Here is a 24,646-nt window from a genome sequence, read left to right on the forward strand (position 1 = left end):
TCTGATCAACTAGTTCAAAAACTACCCCACCATTTTGATTCATTCGTAGGTTTGAGGGTTGAGAATGTTCTTCTTCTTCGATGAGTTTTGTTTCTACCTTGCATTTTTCTATTGATTAAAGTTGAATATCAACTACTACCAGAATACTCAAAATACTCAAAATTGGAGGAAACAATTGTAATAGATAAGCAACAAAGACGCCAAGCATGGCTGCCACCACCCTCCGCCTCTTCTTCCACGACTTCATGTTGGGAGACTGCGACGCCTCCATTCTCATCTTCAGCCGCGCCTTCAATGGTAATAGCTTCAACGTGGTCGCACATAAGTGGGATTCTGATATCCAAACATACCCGAAGAAACAGTTGGAGTTCAAAGTTGCGTTGGTTAAAATTGTAATATTAAAAATATGGCATGGGCCATTTAGTCAGAATGTGTAAAATCATTTCTCAGCTGACGGAGGAGGAAAAGGGAGCACAAGAAGACAAAAATTTTTACCAGCCCTCCCCTCCCCTCCCTCTTCCCTACCGGCTACCGCCCCTTTAAAAAAAACCCGAACCAATATTACGTATAGCGAATTAATTTTTTTTCCAAAAAATCTTTGTAAACATTATAATATTTACTTATTTAAGAACACTCATTTTTTTTTTTGCTTTATATTTAAAGAAGAATTACAATGAGATATTAAGGAAAAAAATAATTATAAAAACAAATCTCAAAAGTTATAATTTTTGCCTGAAACTTTTTTTTTTGGGGAACTGATTGAAATTTTACCTATATTTAAGGGAAAAAGTTATGTTTGACTATTGCTTGTACATGAAGTGAAATTTGGTCCACGACATGATTCAGTCTCCAGCCTTCCTATGCTTCTACCTGATTGTTGGTTATAGGTCAACATCATCTCTGGCAGCTCGGATTGCAGGCTCTGCATTGCTGCAACTGCAATACCTAGACAACTCACGTCTCCAAACCTGGCTTCTTGTCTGTCTGCGTAAGATGCAACTCCTATTTAGGCATATTAATAATTAAGCAAAGCTTCTGTGAAGTAATAATCGGTTTAAAGTTATCTTAGCCACCAATATCTCTCAATAACAAGCTTATCATCCACGTCTCTCGAATGATCTGGACGTCCCACTCGGCGCCCTCCTCCCTCGCTCCACGCTTTCGCTCTCTTCTTAGAGCTTGTGCTCGCAATTCCTCTCTCGACACCGGAAAGAAGCTCCACGCCAAAGTCATTGTCACTGGCCTTGTTTGTCTTCCTGATCACTTCCTTCGCAACGCCCTCCTCCATCTGTACGCAGCTTGCGGTTGTGCTCTGTACGCGCGCAAGGTGTTTGATGAAATCCCCCACTCTCACAAGGACTCTGTAGATTGGACCACCTTGATTGGTTGCTCTGCTCGCCATGGCATGCCTAGAGCGGCGCTTAGTTTTTTTTTTGTTGATATGCGAAGAGAGGGCTCAGAGGTTGATGAGGTGGCCATGGTTTGCGTATTCAATGCCTGTGCACGCCTGGTGGATGTTAAGGTTGGACTACAATTACATGCTGGTGCGGTGAAATCTGGTTTAATTAACAATGTGAAGTTGTGCAATGCAGTTATGGATCTGTATGCGAAGTGTGGATTCGTGAGTGAAGTTAGAAGGGTCTTTGAAGAGATGGAGGAACATAGTGTTGTGTCGTGGGACTGGGATTCTGGAAGGAGCCGTAAAAGGGAAGGAGTGGAAAGTGGAAGAGCCGTGTTCGACAGGATGCCTGAGAAGAATGAGGTTGCTTGGACCATTATGATCGTGGGTTATGTAGAAAACCGGTTTACGCGGGATGCTTTTTACCTTCTGAAAGAAATGATTTTTGATTGTGGGATGGGATTGAATTACGTTACTCTTTCTTCGCTCTTGTCAGCCTGTTCACAGTCAGGTGATGTGGCTCTGGGCAGGTGGGTTCATACTTATGCTTTGAAATCAATGGGTAGGGACATGAATATAATGGTTGGCACGAGTTTGGTTAACATGTACTCAAAATGTGGTTGGATAAACACTGCATTGATAGTGTTTAAGCATATGCCACGAAGAAATACAGTGGCTTGGAATGCTATGCTTGGAGGGTTGCCATGCATGGACGGGGCAAAGTTTTGGTGGAAATGTTTCCTGATTTGGTCAAAGAAGCGAAACCAGATGCAATGACCTTTATGTCTTTGCTAAGTGCTTGCAGCCATACAGGCCTTGTTGAACAGGGTTGGCAATATTTCCACAGCCTTGAATCGGTTTACAACATAAAGCCTGAAATAGAACATTATGCTTGTATGGTAGACCTATTGGGTCGGGCTGGTCGTCTTGAAGAAGCTTTGTCCTTCATGAAAAAGATGCCAATTCCTCCAAATGAAGTGGTATTGGGGTCCATTCTGGGTTCTTGCCGTGTCCACGGTAAGTTGCAGCTCGGTGAGAAGATGATGCAGGAGCTGATTCAGTTGGATCCCCACAACACAGAATGTCATATTCTGCTTTCAAATATGTACGCATTGTCTGGAAAAGAGGACAAGGCTAATTCTCTTAGGCAAGTTCTTAAAACCAGGGGTATTAAAAAGATGCCAGGTGTGAGTTCGATATATGTTGCTGGCAAACTCCATCATTTACTGCAGGGGATAAGACACACCTGCAAACTGCAGAAATATATAGGATGCTAGATGACATGATTCGAAGGTTAAGGTTGGCTGGTTATGTTCCCAGTACAGCTTCCCAAGTGTTATCTGGTTGTTCTGGAAGGGATAACTACAGAGAAGAGTTGGAGGAGGTAGAGCAGGTATTGTTCACACATAGTGAGAAGTTAGCTCTCTGTTTTGGCCTGATAAGCACGCGATCTGGTTCCCCATTGTATATTTTAAGAACCTGAGGATATGCTTGGATTGTCATTCTGCTATTAAGATTGCCTCTGACATATACAACCGTGAAATTGTCGTCCGTGATCGTTATCGTTTTCATAGTTTCAAACAAGGATCATGCTCTTGCTCCGACTATTGGTAACTACTAATCACCATTCATTCCTTTCAGAGACTGGTGAGTTGGAAGTGATAATTCATAACACTTGTTTGTTGCTCCCCCCATTCTTTCTTCTAAATTCATGAATGAACGTCTATTATTGGCTATTTTCAGCATTTGATGATGAGAGCAATTTTGTGAAGTCATTTAATTTTAATCGCAAATAAAGACCATAGCCCTTCCATAATATTTCAATAATAAGATGTCTTCAATTATCATTAATGGCTTCAAAAAGTTTGCTATTATCACTTTCCTAATTTATTTCAGTTGAATGTAGAAACCAATTTCTATTAAGGGATTGACAAAGAACAGCTATCCCTCCTAATAATATCTATTTGGATCATGAGTTCTAGCCAAATCTCATCAATATACTTTTATTCTTCATAGCTGCGTTGTCAACTTCTCATAATTAACAAATTATGCATCTTATACATTTTACCACAATTTCAACTTTAAATTCTCATATTAACAATTATAAAAAACAGTTACATCAAACCACCCAAAAAAAAAGTCTTAAGTAATATCTACATGATTTAATTATTCTGAAAGATTATTTGAACAGTGCAAGCGCGCGCGTGTCAATAAGGAATTTGGAAATCCTTATGTATAGTTATGGGTTCTCTTCAATACACTTTCAGTTTCCATCCACTTTATTTTCATTGTGAATTTAGAATGTCATATACGTAACGGGCAGTTATTTATGCTTTACTAATTTTTCTCTATGGTTTTGTAAAACATTAATTTTGAAGTGGATAAAAAGTGTGGCGACGAGAAGCTGTCTTTTATTTGTATCACACTATTTAGGTTTGTATCAAAAATTGTGAAATATTCATAAAAAATTTATATTTAAACTTCATTGAATATAAGAGTAGTTATGAAATTTAGTTATTTTGTCTGTCCCGGTGGACGCAAGCACACATTTTCATGTCGGGGTTTTGGCATAATTTTCATACCGGACAGGCACAGTCCTCCTCTCTTTAACTCGAAGGTTGAGGTAGAAATGATGAGTTAGTCAAAAAGGAAGAAAGTAAAGGGCCGCTGACAGAAGATTGGGGATGTAGCTCAAATGGTAGAGCGCTCGCTTTGCATGCGAGAGGCACGGGGTTCGATCCCCCGCATCTCCATAACTTCCCGTCTTTGTTTCACCCCGTTTGTGGGGCGTTCTCGGTGAATTTCTTGTCTTTTTCTGCGCAGATAAAACCGAAGAAAGTCATATCATACGTTTTTATCATTTTCTAACATCTTTGTATTTGATAAATTAAATTTCGTAAAGATACTTTGGTTTTAAAATTTATTTTAAGGACACTATCATGTAATCATATCTATTGTCCTCTCATTCCTTCTTTTTTCAATAAATTCTATGCATGTCAAGTCCCTTTTTGGCCCATATGTACCTCTATATCTATGTCTATGTCCATGTGCCGTTCCCACAAACCCTTGTTTGCAAAGCTTGCTAGGTTAAATTACAATCTGATAGTTCTCCAAAACCTAATTTTCAGAGGCATCCTGCTTGGTTCGTTATAGATTATTATACCTTCTTAGCTTAAACTTTGCTTCGAGAATAGCATGCAGCAAAATGTCATCCCGTTCAAGAAGTTCAAAATCTGCAGCTAACCAACTTCCCCAGGTTTCAATAATATGACAACCAGAAACTCGTTCGCTGAAAATAATAACCAGTAGAAATATCTCCATGGAAAGAGCATCATCATTCAATAATTTTTATTAATCTTCAGTGGCCACAGCATCATACATAATAATTGGCATATAAATTCCACAAACGGTGGGAATTTTAAGCGCACATGTAATGAACTGATATGAACTTCCTACTATAGTCCCATCTATAATTTTAATTTCTAAGCAGAATATGGAATCCTCAAGGCCATTCTTTGGGCAAGCCAAGGTCTATTAGCATCTGGGTCAATGAAACGATGTGAAAGGAACTGCTCTGCCTCTTCATCTATCAATTCTCTAGCCCATGCTACTCGATTGGATGGGCAGCAACCATGTCCATAACACCTGCAGTTTTGATAACAGACAGCAATTTTTCATGTTAAGACAGGTTACAAGTATTTCGATCACATATGTAGTTCAAACAAGGCATTTCCCAAGTGTCGTGGGTCAAGCAGGTAAGTGCATTAAATGAAAGGAAGTCAAATCCTAGACAACTTTAACGTATTCAAGTCATTTGAACATATTGAACAGTTACATCTGCGTTGGTTCCACTTAGATCTATATTTACATTGATTAAATACTTGGGCCATATATCAGTAACACATAGACTGATTCCATAAGATGCTGGTAGGCATCAAACAGTACAAAATGAAGCTAGACATGATACACCCACCTGTATTCATAAAAGCAAGCCGTTCTCTCTCATTCTCAATTTTATCCCAATTATTCCAGCCATGAGGCCTTATACATCGATCCATATAAGTGTATGCAAAGATCACTCTTCCAAAAGGTCCCCATGGTCGTCCAAGATATGCGTATGAATTATTTCCATTACCCGTTATGACACATCTGCAGTGGCAGCAGCCAACAATGGCCAAAGTCAGTGTATGCAAAGATCACTTTTCCAAATATGAAGATTCTCTCATTCCTAATCATGTACAAATTAATTTGGACATTAATACTATCAGTGGCTGTTTCAAAAAATTTAGGAATTATTCCCCAATAACAACATGTTAGCAACACAATTGCAATAAACCTTTTCTAGGAGCAATATTGCCTCACACGTAGTAAATACTTCCATTCCCTTATCATGTACTCCCTACGTCCTATTTTATAAGCAACAACTACTATCTCCCTGTTGTCCCTAAATATAAGCAACATTTGCAAGTTATCTTAAATTTTTGTAGCGAATTTCCTATTTTGCCCTCATTAATTACTTATTTTAATAGTCAATATATTATTATCTCATTTTCCGAACCATCATCTCTCTATCACACATGCTCTCTTTTCCATAATTCTCTTTATTATAACAATTTACTTATTCTCTCTCTTATACTCTCCCCCTCATAAATAAGGGTATCTTAGAGAAAGAACTTCTAATTTCTACATATTTATTGTCTTTAACTAATTTTAACTAACATTTTGATCTACGTGATGAGCTCTAATGTTGCTTATAAAAAGGGACTGAGGGAGTACTAAATTACATCATGGTGTACCAAATATTTCAGAAACGGATCTTTTCTTGCTTGGACATATTAAGTACTTCTAATGACTAAAGCGTGTGAATAGGTGGGAAGATATAGACAATGGTCAGTTACACACCTTAGGATACATAACCCGTTGTTTCATGAGAAGATTTTCTGCTCTGTGCAGTAATGAAGCCTTCAGACTTGCAGTGAATATGGCAATGTTCCAAAAGAGCAGTGCTATTGCCAAAAATGAAGTCCACGCTTCCTTCAATATAACAATCTTTCAAGTACTGTTTCCCATAGTGTAAGTACAGAGTGTCCTGCATCATAATCATGTCAGCAATTTATCTCCTTGGTACCTCCTCTAGATTATCCTCACATGAAAGAGAACCCACTCACATATAGCACATAAGAGCATATTGTCTGATAAGTGACAACCATGGTCCTAAGTAGATTTAAAGCACAACTCTAAGGTAAAAGTTTAACAACATGACAGTTATAATTTAATATAAACCTCCCGCAACAAAGAAATACTTAATAAATATACCAAAAAGAACATTAAATCAACCAGTTCTGCAAGTCTACATCTCTACATAAAATATTTCAAGAAGCCTCTAAACTATTAGACTAACACATTGAGACAAGGACATACCTGCCATCCCAGGAACCTGCAGTTATAAAAGGCACATCGATCTGCTGTCACTCTGATTGCCACTGCTTGCCCTGAACCCTGCCAAAAAGAGAAGAAAAAAGGGAAGAAAAGTATAAGCTTGTAACTAATTTCCATCTGCCAATCACTTCAGGAGACGCTATTCAAAATTTGGATGCAAATACCAACATGATCATCCAAAAAATTTGCAGCAGCATCTTTGAATAGTGACAAAAGGAAAGCTAATAAGTTTCTACCTTGATTCTTGAGCAGATTCAAAACCTCAAAATTGCGAAACTTCAGAGCAATAGCTTCCCGTAAAACAAAGTTTACACTTGTTGGTAAGGAGACGACTTCCAACCTCATGGGTATAAAAAGGCAACTAGATTCTAAATTGTATATCTTGCTGACGATTGCAAATCATAAATATTTTTAAGTTTATGCGTGAACAACACCTTGGCCGACAATTTTTCAGAATTTATATCATAAATTGTTTATTTAAGCTAACACGGGATTGTAACAATAAACAGTTTTATTTACATATCATATATGCATATTTGTCACATCAACGATAGCTAGTTTATCCTAGATAGGCACAAATTGCCAGTGATGCCAACGAATCTCGCAGAAAACTAATATTTTACACGCATTACCTGAGGGGAGGAATTCTCGAACGTGATGTTCTCGGCAATAAAATCCTCTCCTTCCACAATGGTACTACCACAGCCAAAAGTACCAGTGCCTATTACCCGAGCAGCCTGCAGGAAAAATCACCGCCAAAACGGACAATTCCTACTCTTAAAAAATCAAAATACTCAAAAATTCATATGAGCTGAACAAGATCCATGTTCGCCCACCTGGTGGTGTTCGATTCTGGTGGCGGTATTATTCCACGTAAGCACAGTATCCTCTGGGCACAGACCAGCAAGGGTGATGAAATTCTTAGTCTTGGGTACGTACACTGGCTGCTTGTAGATTCCCGGAGACACTCGAATCACCGTCCGACGGTTGTTTCCCAGTGGGATGGCATCAATTGCTTCCTGCACCGTCCGATAGTCTCCTCTTCCGGTCTGTGAAACCGTGATTACACGAGCTGCCATTGTAGTTCTGAATTCTTAGGAAATCTGGTAGATCTTCTCAGTGTTTCCGAGTGTAGAGTAAGGAGAGAGAGCTTGATCTGTATAGCGGCAACTGGGATCAACAGCGAAGAGATAACGCAAATAAAGAATCATCCGAAGAAAGTTACGCGGACACAGAATCTCGAACCCGAAAATCTGATAGTGGTAACTGTTAAGTAGGAATTGCTTATTGTTATCTCACGGTGTAATTAAATGCATTGCCGCGCAGAAAGGCAATGTTAATATGCGACCGCACAGCCATTTCCGAATCTGCTCCACTTGGCCGCTTCCAGTTCGATTTTGGACATGCCAAATATCTGGAAAACGCCAAAATCTTCTCTATATTGTAAATCTGGTCCGTTTTAACTTTTAAGTGCCCGACATTTTTAATTTTTTTAACTTTTAATTTTTCCTTATTTTATAATAAATAAAAATGAATGTGGGACCCACAGGAAGAGGAAAGTTCAAAAAATAGGATGTAAAAGTAACACCAGCAACTAAAAAAAAAAGTGAAGAATATATCATGAGATTATAAATTTAAGCATGTCACGTTTTCAGTAGTTTAACCACTTATACAATTCATGGTGAAAAAAAAAAAAAACTACTTTATACAATTCTATTCCATGCTATCTAAATACTATTTTTCAAGATATTTTGCTTTTGTAAATCATAAAAATAATATTTATTTAATATGTAAAAAAATTTGAATTAGTTCAAGTTTTTAAAAAATAAAAGTGTTGAAAATTTTTAATTGACTTTGTTATTTCCTCAAATCTAGTTATATCACTATCTTCCATCATTTGTCTTAGTTTCATCTTTTGAATTTTGCGCACCAAATATGCTATCTTTCAATTGTAAAGTATTTTTATTTTTTTTTCTCTTTCAATTTTAAATTATTTTAATTCTTATGTATTTTTTCCCTACAGGTTTTTTTTTTGGGGGGATACAAGTCTAATCTTGGCAATATAGTCTAATCTTGGCAATAAAAGATTGGACCGCCTCATGAATCCAATAATGTAGGGCCCATACCATAATAATGCTGCATGGGGTCGACCTTAGCCAGTTGGATATAATATCGGGTCCACAGAGAAAGCAAACGGGTTCCCCATGTAAACGACTCCGTCGTTTAAGTGTTCCCGCGGGAAACGGGGAGAACATAGAATCCACGTGTTCTCGTCTACTCGCCTAGATGAAGTGTCGTCTACCTTTTCCCAGGCTGCTATAAAGTCACTGCGGATCATTCGGGCAATGGCTACACTGAGATCAGAGATTCAGCTTTAGGAGTGAAAGCAGTCAGCTTCTCACAATGCCGTACTATTCCAGGGGTGATGACGACGTCGACGATTTCGATGAGTATGATCCAACGCCATACGGTGGGGGATACGACATTACTCTCACCTATGGTCGCCCCATTCCTCCGTCTGATGAGACTTGCTACCCGATCACATCTTCGACCTCTGATGAATTCGACTATGATCGTCCCCAGTATACCTCATATGCTGAACCATCTGCTTATAATGAAGAGGCCTTGAATACTGAGTACAGCAGCTATGATCGTCCCAAGCCCAGGCCTGCACCAGCGTTCAATCCCGGCGCAGAACCTGGAGGCCAATACGGGGGGAGGCCTGAGCCTGCTTATGGCTTGGATTCTGATGTGAATAGGCCAGACTACGGTGGATCAGCGTACGGATCTGGGTACGGTCGGAAGAATGAATACGATCAACCTAGTTCAGATTATGGATCAGGCTATGGGCGGAAGCCGGAGTATGAGGCACCTCCCTCGGAATATGGATCTGGATATGGTCGGAGGCCGGAGTATGAGGCTCCCCCTCAGGAATATGGATCTGGACATGGCCGGAAGCCGGAAGCAGCCCCCTCAGAGTACGGATCTGGGTATGGTCGGAGGCCGGAGTACGAGGCACCTCCCTCGGAATACGAGGCGCCGAGTTCGGAATACGGAGCTGGGTACGGTCGGAAGCCGGAATACGAGGCGCCGAGTTCGGAATACGGAGCTGGGTACGGTCGGAAGCCGGAATATGAGGCACCCACCTCAGAATATGGATCCGCTTATGTACGAAGAACTGAGCATGAGACAGGCGAATCTGAATATGGATCCGGTTATGGTCGCAAGCCCAGCTCCGGGGAGGAAGAGGGCGGAGGATATGGTTACGGGGGAAGAACTGAGAGGCCTGCGTATGAGGACGAGCCGCCAAGGAGACCAAGTTATGGAAGGCCAACTTATGAGAGCCAGGAAGGGGGAGAACATGGCTATGGGCGCTCAGAGGAGGAGTACAGAAGACCTAGTTATGAGAGGCGTGATGATGATGATAAGCCTCGTAAGTATGGCTACAGCGAAGAGGGCTATGGACGTAAGAAATATGTAAGTACTCCATTGCTTAATTAAACTTACTACTAATTAGCGACCTTGTGATTTCTGGTTCTGTTAAGTCGTTGATGTGGCTCAGTGTAAGTTTGAACCCGTTGTTTAGGTCCTTGGGATCGTATTCCGTAATGTTATGAAGCTGTTCAAACTAGCTTTGTTAACAAGTTTGTAAGACTAAAAACATTCTTTGCTACTTGGGGTCTTAGTCTCTGCCAATTTAAGACCCTTGGCAAAAGCAACTTTGGATTATCAAATTGTTTGGCACTTTTACTCCTCATGCTTGATAACTCGTATCATGCTGGTAGCAAATTTATAGGCTCTAAGCTTATGAGCAGATAGCTTACTTGGCATTCGCTAGCCAGAAATTGATTGGCTTTTATCTCAGCGGTTCAAACTCTACTGCTGCTAACTTTTCAGGCTCTGCATCTGTTGCTAAGCCATTAGGCCTAACATCCATGATACATAAATTATCAGACACTCGTGACGTATTTTACTATGTTTTTGGTTTTGATTCTGTGCCTGGGGTCCGAATTTCAACATAAGTCGAAAATGAAGATAGCAATATGACTTAAGGCTGAGTGATATGTGTTTGCTGGTTGGTGTAGTTGATCATCCTTTTTTCTTTTTTCTTCTTTAAACTAAGACATGAAATATCGAGTGTAGAAGTCAGGGGGAACAAAAAAATATCTTTTTGTTATTTTTATTTTGGCACAAGTAGATTCAAGAATAGATGTAATATATGATTATAGAACATGTAGGATGCCTAGCTAGTTGTTTTGTTTGCTTTCCTGTGACTTGAGTCTGGATTGTTCCTTGGTTCTTTTGGGTCTAATCTAGTAATGTATCATCTCCACCGGTGTGGGACTATGTGTGACACGATCATATTCCTTGCTCTTTGCGCTGTTTTTTGAGCGAACATTTTCCCCACCTCTATGGCAATAATTGTCATTTCATCAATGCTTTCGGATGAACAATATATTGATGGTTGCCTTGTCTTGATGTTCTCTTGCATAAGTTATGAACTAGCATAGCATTTCCTCACATCCTAAACTCAATACCCTAATCCCAACGCCCACGTACTTTTTAAAGAACCAGTTATTATCAAGAGAATGTCTGCATGTAGGAAGATTTAACGGGCAGTACTATGGCATATATGCATTCAAGTATAGATTCTTCGGAGTATGTAGGAACTGTGATTTTCCTACATAAGCCGGTCTATTTATCTAATTGATGTCGAACAAGAAATTTCCCTCTCTGGACTCCTTTGTGGGTGCTGGTAGTACAGAGACATAGTTTGGGTTGGAAGTTATTGCGGCACAGTATACAGAGTTTGTATGAAATGCATCCCCGCTTCCCTTTAATTTGTCTTTACGAATTGATGTAGGCTATATGAGGCAATCCAGTTTAACATTGGTTTTAAATCTTTTCCTTTCTTGGCAGGGAGATGATAGCGGCGATGATGATGATGGTGAGAGGAAGCACCATCGCCACAAGCATCATCACCACAAGAGTTACGATGATGAGTGATCAAAATGCAGGAGATTGAAGATTTGGCTTGAGTATGAAAATCATTCCAGAATTACCTACTAAATAAACAGCTGGGCCATGTTTGCCTTGCTATGGGTCAGACTGTCAATATGGAGTCTTGTGGTGTTGCCTTGTCCTGTGTGCATTTCTAAGTGAACGGTTTGGGCTTGTTTGCCTTTATGTGTGTTGCTGCTATTGTGGTCTGTGAAGTCTGCTCTTGAATGAAAACAAACTATCAGCATACACTGAAGTGTTGGCGTTGTTTGTCTTTGAAGTTCTAAATAAATCCTAATTATATGGGTTGATTTTTAGAGTTGATAAAATGAAAATATTTCTTGAAAAAAAAACATTTTTAAAGGAAAAAATTGAGAATAGGATAGAGACTCAATTTATTTTTGAAATGACATAAAAAATTGATGGAATAAGAATAATAAATGTATAGAGTACTTTGCAACGATCAAAATGCCTAAAAAAGTCGTTTAAATTTCCACGAGGGGAAAATTGACATCCAATGCACACATTGGCAAATTGCTCTCACCGACTGTCTAAGAAATAACCGAGACTTTTTCTCGCTCATTATTCTTCAAGAGTTTGACTATTGAATTTATGATTTCATAAAGCCTCAAAGCAGATGTTTGATGTCGTTTATACTTCCTCTTAGTTAAAGGGTTCTAGGGTTCTCCCTCGAGTATAACAATTCATTAAGCTTATATTTTCTGGTCTTTTTTCTCTGCTATTCCTGATACCAAACATGGCTGTAGTTGATTCTCCATGCTTTGAAATTAGGTAGGTTTCTATGCATATGGGATGTGGAATCTTAAAAATGAATTATACTTTTACAATTTGGAAAGAAAAAAAAATAGTACGTGTTATGGATTTTATATTTTATTTGAATGATGGGGCGTATTTACAACTTCAACTCTGGTTGTGTGGGTGTGTTTTGTATGCATTGCCACTTCAGCAGATTGTGAGCATTGAATATGAGTAGATGTAATAATCTGATCTCTATAATTCGGCATTTCACATAATAAATTTGAACTGCTAGTCTGCTACGTACGAGAAACTTAATCTCATAAGTTTTCCTTCGACTAAGTGAAAATGAAGGCTTTCTTAGATTCATGAAGGAAATACCAATGAGAGGGAGCTTGACCGAGCAAAACAAGTGCCGTTATGCTAAAAACAACTAACCGGGGAAGGCGCTTGTAGACTTGTGGCTTCCACCCAACTACAGCCAGGAGTTTTTCTAGCTCCACTTGCGAACATGGCTTCCCTCATTCCATGGGCTTCCACAGTCCGACCTGCAGCATTGTATATATCTCTGAGCAGAATGTAGTATCCTCCTTCATCTGGTTTCAGTTCCAACAACTTCTTTATAACCTTCTCCCCCATATCTACATCACCATAGATCCTGCAGGCACCAAGTAGTGCACCCCATATGACGTCGTTGCTTGGAATTGGCATGCTTGTGAGTAAATTATATGCCTCTTCTAGCCTCCCTGCACGCCCCAACATATCTACCACGCATCCATAGTGCTCAATTCTGGCTTCAATTCTATAGTCCCTTTGCATGCTCTCAAATATTCTTATACCTTCATCAACTAACCCCTTATGGGTGTATGCAACCAGAAGGGCCAGAAATGTGACACTGTCCGGCATGACACCAGAAATTCTCATCCATTCAAATAACTTTAAAGCATCTTCAGCATTTCCATGGTTTGCGCTTGCTGTTACCATTGTGTTCCACGTAATTAAGCTCTTCCGATTCATATTGTTGAACAATAGCCAAGCTTGCTCCATACATCCGCATTTTGCATACATATCTATTAGTGCGTTGCAGAGCGAGACCATCCAACCAAACCCATTCTCATATATGTATTGGTGAATCATTCGTCCCGTTTCTACATCACCCAAATTTGTGCAGGCAGATATCACACTCACCATAGTAACCTCATCAGGCCCCACTCCTGCGTGTGTCATTTTCCAAAATAAATCCAATGCTTCTCTTGAACGCTTTGCTTGGGAATATCCAGATATCATAACGGTCCACGAAACTACATCCCTCTCGGGCATTTCATCAAACACCCGTTGTGCCACGTCCAACTCGCCAGCTCTCACGTAAGCAACGAGCAATCCTGCCCACGAAACAACATCGACGCCCACAGTTTCCTCGAAGACACGACGCGCTAAGAGCGGCATTCCCCTTACAGCGTACAAATGAATCAGCGCGTTATCAACGAACAAGTGGGAAGAAAACCCAAACTTCAACACAGCACCGTGTATCTCGTCGGCAGCCAAAACTAAAGGCGGGTCAGTTAATTTCATTCTTGACCGCGACTTGAGTAGGAAATTAAAGGTGTATTCATCAGGAGCTACGCAGTTTTGTCTCATTTGGTTGAATAATCGAATGGAATGTGAAGGCGATGAGCTCTTGGAGTAGCCCCGTATGAGAATGTTGTAGAAGAAAGCGGTTGGTTGGTGGATCTGAGAGAAGAGGCGATGAGCATAAAATAAATCGCCCCCGGGTGATACAGCAGCAAAGCGAAACATCTTGCCGAGGACGATGGCGTGTTGATGGAGATGTGCACGGAGAGCGTAGGCATGGATACGTTTGAGGTCTGCCATGGAAGCACAGGACTCCGCCAAGCCCGCTAGAGTTGCTGCAACATTGGTGGTAGCTTGCCATTGCTGTGGTGGCGGCAAGCGAACCATGAATTGTTAATTCAAAGTTTCAAACATAGTACTGAAGAAGCGCTTCCTTGTGAAGGAACCCGTGCTCTTCCTTCTTTCTTGTTGGTGAGACTGTTTCGCGCGCGTCCAAGACGCCAACTGGTTTTGAGGAAATATATTTAAATATTTAATGATCTCCAGATTTGGATTTGTGTAATTGTTTATTTCTTTCTCTATTTATCTTCCGATACAGTATACAAGAAAGAATGTCATATTTTAATTATAAATTAAAAAAACGTTTTAGCTTAATCTTTAGAGGATTTGTGAAGAGATATTCTATTTTGACCACAAGTAAACTCATCTCTTTTTGGACCAAAAAAAAAAAACTCATCTCTTTAGCAACCCTGTCTATAACCGTCTACTTTTTGTTAATTGCGTAATATGTTTCAGTTGGGGCAAAAGATTATGATGCACTTTTATCCATTACGGGAATCAGAAAAATCATGAAACCGGTACACAGACCGAATCGAAATTCGTATCAAATAACGAGACTGGGAAAAGTTATTACATCTACAGTTTTAGTTTTGTATGACACTACTGTAATTAAAATAACAGGCATAGAATTCTAATGATCAGATCACAAAATCATATGATTATGAAACTATATCATACATCCGGTGGATACATACATCTGGACAACCACTTAACTGAGAATCAAAACCGATGAAACTTCGAGAACAAAAACCGTGCGGAGGAACTCATAGGAGCTTCTTCCTCTCAAAGAACGACTTCAAATGCCATAATTGCATGCCAGCCACAGACAAGCAAACCAGAATCGAAAGGAAACTGAAGGTAAACATCTTGGCGTTAGTTGCTTTGTTGAGGTCTTGCATCTCTTCCTCCCTGTATCATTCAAATGGATGTGGTGTTACTAAATCAAGTGATACATCTGCCATGAGAATGAATAAAAATCTAATACAACAATAATAAGAAGCCTTATCCCATAAAATGAATCAGTTATATAGCGTCATTAAGCTTTTTCAACCATCAATAAAAATCTTATACACCAAAGGAAAAACAGAAAAGTGGTGTCGATTTAGCTTCCCTTCTGTTTTGCTTGTTTCTTCTGTTGAGCCTTAGCCCCTCTGCTTCACCATAAAATAAAACTCATACCCACATAGGATAGATTATCATTTGGACACAAACATTTTACCTTCAAAAACTCAAATAAAATTTGAAGCCTGTCGTCAGCCGCATACAAAAGAGTACCTTATTTCCCTCCTCGACTTGATGGTTATAATGACTTTCGAAGTTTAACATTCAAGGAATGGAATTAATCCAAGAACTTGGTACACGAGTGAAGAATGTTGGTACGATAACCAACAGCAAATTTCAAATGCACTCTAAACTAATAAATGATTATAGAAGTAAGCTGCAGGGTCACATTTTGTTTCGCCTTGGGGAGAAAAGAAAAAAAGATGATTCGCATTAGATACATTCCTGCTAGTCAGTTTGCTGCAAGTATTCAGATTTCACACCAAGGCCATCTAGTAAAAGATCATCCCTACCTCTCTTTCAAGAAGAGAAACATATGAATCCTCAAATAATAGTTTTACATGGTGAGTTTAGGCCACTCTTTAAATTGATTTGATAGAGAATCGCGTTTAACAAAACCAGACAGAGAATAGCAATAATTGATGCAATCATGCATGAACTAATAGGATAATCTCCACATACAGACGGAGTTCTATCAACAGGAGATTTTATTCTTGTTCCGACCGATTAACAATATATTCCACATATTTCCACCTTGAATGGAAACTAGCGATTACTTTTTCTATCAAAAGATCACCAAAGACACCTATCAGGACATAACCAACCAGGGAGGGTTTATGACTATTATACCTTTCACGAAGATAAAACATCTCATCGTGGATGGACGTAACTGTTTCATACAACTTCCTTAACTCAAATTCCATTGCCTAGCAGATGAGAAGAAAACTTGCGTTAGCAACCACTAAGTATCAAAATAAATAGATTTTCAATGAACAATATCCTATAACTTACATGAGTTTGAGAATATATATACATATATATACACACACACTATCACTCTTTTTATATCTTAGAATCAGCCAACAACCTAGGATTCACTACCAATTGTAGGCATAACACAGACTTGCAAGGACAGATTGGAATGAACAAAGAAAAATTCATTATCATGGAGTTTGACATCTTCTGGATGCAAACACCAAAAATACATGTAGTGTGTGTGTGGAACATTTTTAATTGCGTGATATTAAATTTTGGCTCCATTTTGTCGATTCCATAATTTCTCTAGCATGCAAGCGAAACTAACATTCAGATTCCTAAAGAGCTAACACTTTGAAGGAAATTATACACACACACACACGGCCTACCCCACTAGTTCAAAACACGAGCATTGCAACACCGAGGATTCAGTAATTCAGATAACTACTTCATGAATTTGTGATAGCTCAAAACGCTAAAATGATACGAGTTATACTCATATAAATGCGAACCCAGGGATGCTGCTTACTTCAATTTGTCCTTTTTTAGCAACCTTTGTCCAGTCCTTGGCAGCAACGCCAGTTCTCCAATCAAGTTCAATGGTCACAGTTACTGGGGGCTTGTGATCAGGTGCCCAGAAGCAAGCAGTGTAGTCACCAGACTCAGCAGCAGTAAATGCAAAATTACCTGAATCCACTTGATTCCCATAGTGGTAACTGTTCCCGTGAGGTGAATTCACCTGGCAACCATATTATAGCTAAATCAACCATGAAAAATTAATAATGAATAATACAAGAAACCTGTCAAGAAGTAAAACGCTGAACCATTTGAGAATGAACTGATTTTGTTTCCATATTGTTTCCAATAAACTTCTTGCCTTTCCTAAAAGCATATCCCAGTTTAATCAGCCCAATGACCGATTCATAACCGGAAGAGAGGGCCGAACAAGAACATAAAAGGAATTAATGCATACACATCCAGACGAATTTGGCTTACCCTGACAGTGATCTTGTGGGAATCAGGAAGAAGAGACCCCTCGCTTGGGTTAACGACAAAGTACTTGCCAACGGTCATTGCATTGTTCTTGATGTCTTCCGCAATGCATTTGGTATGACCCGAACGGAGCTCAAATCTCATCGCATGACCGAAGCAACACATAAATGCCAGGGTGAGAACAATAAGGAGATTTACCCCCAACATTTCGTTAATGAATTGTCTATTCGTACAAATTGAGATCTGAGAGGAGGAGTTCTTAGGTTTTGCAGAGCGATGCGGTGAGGGACGATGTCACGATGGACATCAAAACGGCACCGGACAAGAGCAACAGCGAACGCGAAGCGGAGGAATGGGAAGAAGAACGACAGGGCCCAGTTTTGTTAATCTGATACCGGTTTCAGAGTGATCTGTCTCTGGAACCAATCAGAATTTGCCATGTCAATCGGGGGTGAGATCCGCCGGTGAAAAATGCTCGTTGAGATTAAAAAGGAAAAACAATGCAATCGTTTGTACAATTATAGTTCTTTCCTCAGTTAAGCTAAATACTATTCCTTTGACCCAAAAAAAAAAAAGGTATAAATACTGCTCCGATTTTAAATATAAAATTTATTTTGAGATGTAATTTATACTACAAAATGAATATCATATTTAGGATAGAATAGTATTACCTCTAATCCTTAATATAAAAACTAGTTAACTAATTTGAGTAGATTAAGAAAATTTGTTAAGTTGGTTATTTGTAATAAATAAGTATTGTATTCTCTAGAATATCCTTACTAATTATGTATAATAACTATAACTACCATTAGATAGAATCCTTTAATATGTGCAATTATTACAAGAGTATAAGGATTACTTTGAAAAATATAGATAAATATAAAAGATAAAGTAAATTAAAATCTTATATTTAGGATCAAATTAAGAGTCAAACTAATTTTTATATTAAGTACTATCTCCTGTTCTTAATCTAAGATCTCGTTTGACTTTTATTTTGGTCCTACATATAAAATCTCAATTCACTTTATTTCTCATATTTCTCCATTTTTTTCAAGATAGTCATTTTAATAATGATAGTTCTAACCAACAAATTTGATTAACAAAGATATTTTAGAAAAAAAACAACACCTATTTATTATAAATAATTAACTTAATTTATTTTTTTAATCTACTTAAATTAGTCAACTAGTTTTTATATTTAGAACCGGAAGTAATATAAGATACAGTATTAGAATTATTTTTATTCCCATGCTCATCTCAAATATCCAATCAGTATCGATGATGTAAACGTGATAATATCTATTTGATGAAATGTCGCTTCAATAGGAAGAAAAAACTACTTTGAAAAATTTAGATTAAAAGCTTTACTTCTGGAGCAGCGTCGAGGACGGGGGAAATTAAATTGGAGAAATTGCAAAAAAAGACCTTGGAATTGTAAAAACACAGATAGGGACCCTTGACAACTTCACTTTGGGTTTTGACAAGAATAATATGCTCTGAAGTTGTCAAAACCCAAAGTGAAGTTGTCAAGAGTCCCTATCTGCGTTTTTGCAATTTTAAGGTCTTTTTTTGCAATTTTTCCAATTAAATTGATCATGGGATTTATTCAAATTTGGATCTATGGTGACTAAAAGACAAATCTGGGATTGATGCCCTAAAATTATGGAGTGGATTTCGTCCTTCGTCCTTCGACTTTTCATGTTTCTAAGTCATGGTTCTACACTTCTGGTCTTCTCCGCCAGGAATTTGCATGAAATTCCACATAATTTCTATCACCTGATCTAAAGGGAGGGTTGCATCCCTTTTTACCTATAATACATAATTCGTCCTATAATTTATTTCTAAATCATCCAATGATTTTGTTCATTTGAGTTTTGAAGCTGCGTGACCCAAAAAAAGTAAAAATTGAAAGCTGCACACACTGCTTGAATCTGGAGTGATAGAATCATGGTGGATTTACATATACCTCTTCAACGCGTGAAAAGAAAAGAATGAGATGGTGCTTGAAACAAACTGATCAGGACAGTTCAAACTGATGAAACCAAACGAAGGAAAAGAAAATATCTACGAATCCGTATGGCTAATATATGAAAGTACCACTATATCATAATCGTTCGTCATTGCAAGAGATTTAGGTGAATGGGCATTGTACGAACCATCTCGGAAAAGCAGGTAAGATCCCAATTAATGCCAATGTAATTCACAACCAGAACACAATTTATTGCATTATCAATGAACATGGCTCCCACTTTTAACTACCAGCTAGCAAGCCTCAGTCCCCCCCCAAAAACAAAAAAACTATCAACTAGCAGGTTCCACTGCAATTTGCAGACGGGGCCCAGCGCGCAGGTGGTCCCTCCATTCCTAATAAGAATTTCCCATAGACACAGAAAATTAGCCAACTTTGCTTTCTTGCTTCATTTATTTCAGAAATTAACAAAGTTTTCGAAGGCCATCCTGGTTCTGGTCACCACATTAACACAAAGATTTACAGCAGAAGACTGACTCTAGTGAGGAAAAATCTCTTGAGGGTGAAAGGATCATTTTTGTTGTGATTCTTAAACTAAATAGACGAAACCCGGTGAATTGAATCTTTCAATTTATATCCTCATTGTGGCTCACAAATGAGCTATTGAAGTCTATGTGCACAAATTTTTGCAGAAGAGATGAAGTTTGGGAAAGAATTTGCTTCACAAATGGTGCCAGAATGGCACGAAGCATACATGAATTACAGCTATCACAAAGGAATTCTCAAGGACATATTACGGATCAGGAAGCGAAATGCACCATCGGCGGCAATGGCATCCGCCCCAAAGGGGTCTCTGAAGAGAAAGTTAACTCTGTCCAGAGCCTTTAGTGGGCTTACAGGTCGACAAAGAGGTTTGACGACGAATAGTAATGACGATGAGGTTATGCTTGTTCGTGAAGAGGAGAAAGAAGGGTCAGAAAGGTTGTATCAGACAATGTTCCTCAAGTCTGCTGAGGAATTGGAGAACTAGAGGCTTTGTTTTTCGGGAAGCTAGATGCTGAGTTCAACAGGGTCCATAACTTCTACAGTATGAAGGTGAAGCAAGTCATGGAAGAGGCAGAGGAGTTTAATAACCAAATGAATGCCCTTATTGCTCTTAGGGTGAAGGTGGATGAAGTGGGAGGTTTCAGAAATCTTGACAGTAGTGGTCCCTCAACTTCGAGTACCATGGAACATCACGTGAATGATGAAAGTCCTAGTAAGATTAGATTTGTTATTTTCGTATTTCTTTCTCAAGTACAGTAGCTGAATAATATCGTAATGAGGTCACTGACGCGTCATTAGAATCGGTTTTCTTTTGAGAAAGATTTTAATTTGAAATCCAATTGAGCATATGAACATTTTGAAGGTAAGTTCCATCCCCACTTGAATGTGATTCAAGAAATTGAGATGAGCAGTGAAAGGCAAGCAGAAGATGAAAGCGGAAATCGTGCAGAACAAGCTACTTCTAAGTTAAGGATTCAGGGCTTTATACCACCTTCATTGAGGATCCTGGATCATGTCAAAATCAACCTTGTTGAACCTGAAACTCCAGTATCAACAGTAAAAGGGCTCCTCCCCTGTTCGACATCTGAATTGTCATTCAGCAAACAAGAGCTAAGGAAGGCAGAGGAACAGCTAAGCAAGGCCTTCAAGGAGTTTTATAATAAGCTTCGGCTTCTAAAATTCTATAGGTGATATGGTTTCCTCCTACCCTTTTCAAATGGTTTTTTTTTTTTTTTTTACAAGTTACTGAAGACGCACTCTATTTCCACGCAGCTTCTTGAACCTGTTGGCATTTTCAAAGATCATGAAGAAGTATGACAAGGTATCCTTATCCTCCTATTTTATATGAAAGACAGTCTTCGACTGCAGTGTTTTGGCTTCCCTGTACATTGACTTGTAATACTGCAGATCTGTTCAAGGAATGCATCAACGGAGTACTTAAAAATGGTAGACAATTCTTTTGTTGGCAGCTCTGAGGAGGTTCTATATAAATCCCGCACTTATCTTCTATTGGTTATTCAAGTTGTACCCCAAGACTTAAATGGTGCCTGCCTCATCATGTCGTGTACAGGTTAATAGGCTCATGGAAAGGGTGGAAGCTGCCTTCATAAAGCATTTTTCAAATGGGAATCACAGAAAAGGAATGAAAATATTGAGACCTACGGCTAAAAGAGAGCGACACAGAATTATATTTTTCTTGGGTAATATCTGAGCTCCAAATAACTGATTATTTATTTAATTGTTATTCTATAGTGTCATAATATTGGTGAAAACGGAAATTACAATTTCTTTTTTCTGAATCATATGATGAATATAAGCCTTCCTTCATTATGCTCGCCATAACTTCAATGTCCTGGTACTTCGGATCCTACACTTCCCTGTCTGTCAATCTGTCAGACAACTTGACATGGTCATAAAAGTACTATTTGAGTTTCCCCTAGTTGTTTCTTCATAAAAAAATGGTGAATCTTCAGTTTACTTTCTCACGGTAGCATCCTTACTTTTTTATTTATCAGGGCTACTTACTGGTTGTTCAATTGCTCTCATGGTGGCCCTAATCATAATTATTCAAGCGAGAGACATTTTAAGCAATTTAAATATAGAGGGGCAAAATGATTATATGGAAAACATATTCCCTCTTTACAGGTAAGTTGGATGTATTTTTTGTGAAATTTATTGCGTGATTTCACACCATTGTGCCTTTGCCTTGACCATACATGTTTTCTGCAATCTCAAAAAATATTACTGAGAACTTCATGTATCTGCAGTTTATTTGGATTCATAATCTTGCATATGCTCATGTACTCTGCAAATATATACTTCTGGCGTCGTTTCAAAATCAACTACTCGTTCATATTTGGCTTCAAACAAGGGACAGAGTTGAGTTACAGAGAAGTTCTTCTTCTTAGTTCGGGCCTTGCAGTGCTCACATGGGCTGCAGTACTCACAAACCTGGATGTGGGGATGGACACAAGAACACAAAGTTTCGCAGTATTTACAGAATTAGTTCCTCTAGGTCTTCTTCTTGTAAGTTTCTGGAAGACATCTTATTCCCAATCTTGTTATTTTGTCATTGGCTATACAATTGATCGTTTGCGGTCTATGCCAAAGCAACAAGAGTTAAAGTTTACCCAAACACAAGCGATCAATTCTATATACTGTGCCATTTATTTGACTGCTGTCAACTTATTCTATTGAATTTCCATCACAGGTTTTGATTATCATCACATTTTGCCCCTTCAACATCATATATAAATCCAGCCGCTTCTTTGTTATCCATTGTATGTTTCATTGCATCTGCGCTCCGCTTTACAAGGTAAAGGAGAAGAAATAATTCGAAGTATAAAAAGATACATACTCTGCTTATGTTAAAATCTTCAGAAATGATAAGATATCCCATGATTTCTTCATTGTTTGTAGGTTACCCTCGCAGATAATATGTTGGCAGACCAGCTTACCAGCCAGGTTCAATATTTCACACATACTGCTGCTTATGCTTACATCTCACACTCACTGAGTCACTGTAATAGAACATGCAGAAATGAGAAACCACTAATAAGTTTTCCTACTTTCCTTCATTCATATTGAGCCAACTATTCTCTCTTTCTGAGTTCAGGTGCAGGCCTTCAGAAGTTTGGAATTTTATGTTTGTTACTATGTGTCTGGAAACTTCAGGACGAGAAAAAACAAGTGCCTCGAAAATAAAGTATATGAAACATTTTACTTCATTGTAGCTATTATTCCATTCTGGATCCGTTTCCTCCAGGTCTGCAAATGACAGACAGGCAAATCTGAGTTCAACTTGTATCCTCTTTGCTACCCTGCACTTTAAACACGGGCTGGGTGATTTTGGTAACCCTAACAAGAACCATGTCGTTATAGTGCCTTCGACGATGTGGTTGAGGAGAGAAATGCAATGCACGGGCTTAACGGGCTTAAGTACATGTCAACAATATTTGCCATAGCCACAAGGACTGGTAATGAGTTGACATTGAACGAAGTATCGACGTGGAAAATTTTGGCTGCAGCTTCTTCAGGCGTTGCTACGATTATGAACACATACTGGGACATTGTAATAGATTGGGGTTTGCTGCGACGAGATTCAAGAAACCCGTGGTTGAGAAATAAACTCTCGGTTTCTAACAAAAGTGTATACTTCGCCGCTATGGTAAGTTACTTTAGGGATCCGCCTTCTTCATTATCTGGGTTGTTTGCAAGCTAATTAACTTGCTTGGTGTTTAATTGTTTATGAACAAAACACCCACCAGGTGTTGAATGTTTTGCTGCGACTTGCTTGGATGCAATCAGTTTTAGGGGTTACACACGCCCCTTTCCTGCATAGAAAAGCCTTGACTGCTCTGGTGGCTTGCTTGGAGATCATTCGCCGTGGCATTTGGAATTTTCATTCAGCAACATGATTATGGCCGGTGGTAATTGTCAGAATGGAAAGGTCTCGTATTCTCATGGGAAATAAATAGAGTAGAAATCACATAGCAATCAGATAGCAATATCTTTCACCTGTCTTTAACTGCATAAATTAACAGCGGGACTATCTGGTTTTTATCCCCACTTGTTATTTATGTGTTACTTAGCGAATAAACCAAAAGAAACTAATCATGTCTTCTTCTTCTTTTCTTTCTTTTTTTTTGGGGGGGGGGGGGGGGGAATCAAGCGAATCCTTATCACCTCGTGGTTCTGGTTGAAAAAACAATTGAAAAACACCACTTGGTATTTGTATTTAATACTCGTCAGTTATATGTAAACAGGTTGGAGAACGAGCACTTAAACAATGTAGGGAAGTATCGGCCATTCAAGTCAGTGCCGCTTCCATTTAACTATGAAGGTGACCAACAGCACACTGCCATATAAATTGTAAACATATACGGTCAAGAGAAAGAGGCAGCCATGAAAATACAGCGATCAGGAAATCAGAAGGAAAATAGCAAGGATTCCGTTGCTACCAAATGGATATATGCCAATGTTAAGTCTGGAATATGCAGCAACTAGTGGCTTTTTGTCCCCCAGAATAGTGACAAAACTGCTTAAGGATGATCTGAGAACTGGGGAAACCCCAATCTCAGACATAATCCATTACA

At 38.8% G+C, this 24,646-nt stretch overlaps 4 protein-coding genes, 1 non-coding gene and 2 pseudogenes across 6 annotated transcripts; 4 read left to right on the plus strand and 3 right to left on the minus strand.

The window, feature by feature from the left end:
• Positions 1-923: 923 nt before the first annotated feature.
• Positions 924-3,144, plus strand: LOC114739006 (pentatricopeptide repeat-containing protein At5g15340, mitochondrial-like; annotated as a pseudogene).
• A 935-nt stretch (positions 3,145-4,079) lies between these two features.
• TRNAA-UGC (transfer RNA alanine (anticodon UGC)) lies at positions 4,080-4,152 on the plus strand. Its single transcript has one exon. It is a non-coding gene; the product is annotated as a tRNA-Ala (tRNA).
• Positions 4,153-4,711: 559 nt separating this feature from the next.
• LOC114739004 (pectinesterase 31-like) lies at positions 4,712-8,045 on the minus strand (annotated as a pseudogene).
• Positions 8,046-9,151: 1,106 nt separating this feature from the next.
• On the plus strand, positions 9,152-12,156 carry LOC114739001 (uncharacterized protein At5g39570-like). Of its 2 annotated transcripts, XM_028927063.1 has the most exons (3): positions 9,152-9,728; positions 9,897-10,315; positions 11,759-12,156. In XM_028927063.1, the coding sequence occupies exons 1-3, from the start codon at positions 9,242-9,244 to the stop codon at positions 11,843-11,845; spliced, it is 993 nt and encodes a 330-aa protein (XP_028782896.1). In that variant the 5' UTR covers positions 9,152-9,241; the 3' UTR covers positions 11,846-12,156. The 2 variants fall into 2 exon arrangements, with proteins under 2 accessions (XP_028782896.1, XP_028782895.1); XM_028927062.1 differs by having other exon boundaries at positions 9,155-10,315.
• Positions 12,157-12,836: 680 nt separating this feature from the next.
• Positions 12,837-14,808, minus strand: LOC114738999 (pentatricopeptide repeat-containing protein At5g06540-like). The gene has a single exon (XM_028927061.1). The coding sequence runs from the start codon at positions 14,552-14,554 to the stop codon at positions 13,019-13,021; it is 1,536 nt and encodes a 511-aa protein (XP_028782894.1). The 5' UTR covers positions 14,555-14,808; the 3' UTR covers positions 12,837-13,018.
• A 203-nt stretch (positions 14,809-15,011) lies between these two features.
• Positions 15,012-17,873, minus strand: LOC114739003 (transmembrane emp24 domain-containing protein p24delta9-like). Its single transcript, XM_028927066.1, has 4 exons — positions 17,540-17,873; positions 17,073-17,282; positions 16,418-16,494; positions 15,012-15,415 (listed from the first exon to the last, which is right to left on the minus strand). The coding sequence occupies exons 1-4, from the start codon at positions 17,741-17,743 to the stop codon at positions 15,271-15,273; spliced, it is 636 nt and encodes a 211-aa protein (XP_028782899.1). The 5' UTR covers positions 17,744-17,873; the 3' UTR covers positions 15,012-15,270.
• Positions 17,874-20,202: 2,329 nt separating this feature from the next.
• On the plus strand, positions 20,203-23,968 carry LOC114738995 (phosphate transporter PHO1 homolog 9-like). The gene is given in 14 exon segments (XM_028927056.1): positions 20,203-20,521; positions 20,524-20,763; positions 20,914-21,238; positions 21,324-21,372; positions 21,459-21,530; positions 21,622-21,751; positions 22,067-22,196; positions 22,319-22,577; positions 22,762-22,866; positions 22,971-23,015; positions 23,167-23,316; positions 23,433-23,443; positions 23,445-23,718; positions 23,819-23,968. Coding segments are annotated over 14 exon segments (2,259 nt in total).
• The last annotated feature ends 678 nt before the right edge of the window (positions 23,969-24,646 follow it).

The sequence above is a fragment of the Neltuma alba genome, unplaced genomic scaffold (assembly GCF_004799145.2).
Source record: "Neltuma alba isolate B1F8T4 unplaced genomic scaffold, ASM479914v2 tig00013737_pilon, whole genome shotgun sequence".
In the NCBI taxonomy this organism is placed as follows: domain Eukaryota; kingdom Viridiplantae; phylum Streptophyta; class Magnoliopsida; order Fabales; family Fabaceae; genus Neltuma; species Neltuma alba.

What these genes read in the sequence shown, in the direction of transcription:
- LOC114739001 (XM_028927062.1), top strand. Translation starts at nt 9,242, where the DNA reads ATGCCGTACTATTCCAGGGGTGATGACGACGTCGACGATTTCGATGAG. An exon ending in GCTATGGACGTAAGAAATAT is followed by an intron (nt 10,316 to 11,758) that starts GTAAGTACTCCA and finishes CTTTCTTGGCAG; the next exon opens with GGAGATGATAGCGGCGATGA.
- LOC114738999 (XM_028927061.1), bottom strand. Translation starts at nt 14,554, where the DNA reads ATGGTTCGCTTGCCGCCACCACAGCAATGGCAAGCTACCACCAATGTT.
- LOC114739003 (XM_028927066.1), bottom strand. Translation starts at nt 17,743, where the DNA reads ATGTTGGGGGTAAATCTCCTTATTGTTCTCACCCTGGCATTTATGTGT. An exon ending in CCCACAAGATCACTGTCAGG is followed by an intron (nt 17,283 to 17,539) that starts GTAAGCCAAATT and finishes TATGGTTGCCAG; the next exon opens with GTGAATTCACCTCACGGGAA. An exon ending in ATGTTTTATCTTCGTGAAAG is followed by an intron (nt 15,416 to 16,417) that starts GTATAATAGTCA and finishes TGAATGATACAG; the next exon opens with GGAGGAAGAGATGCAAGACC.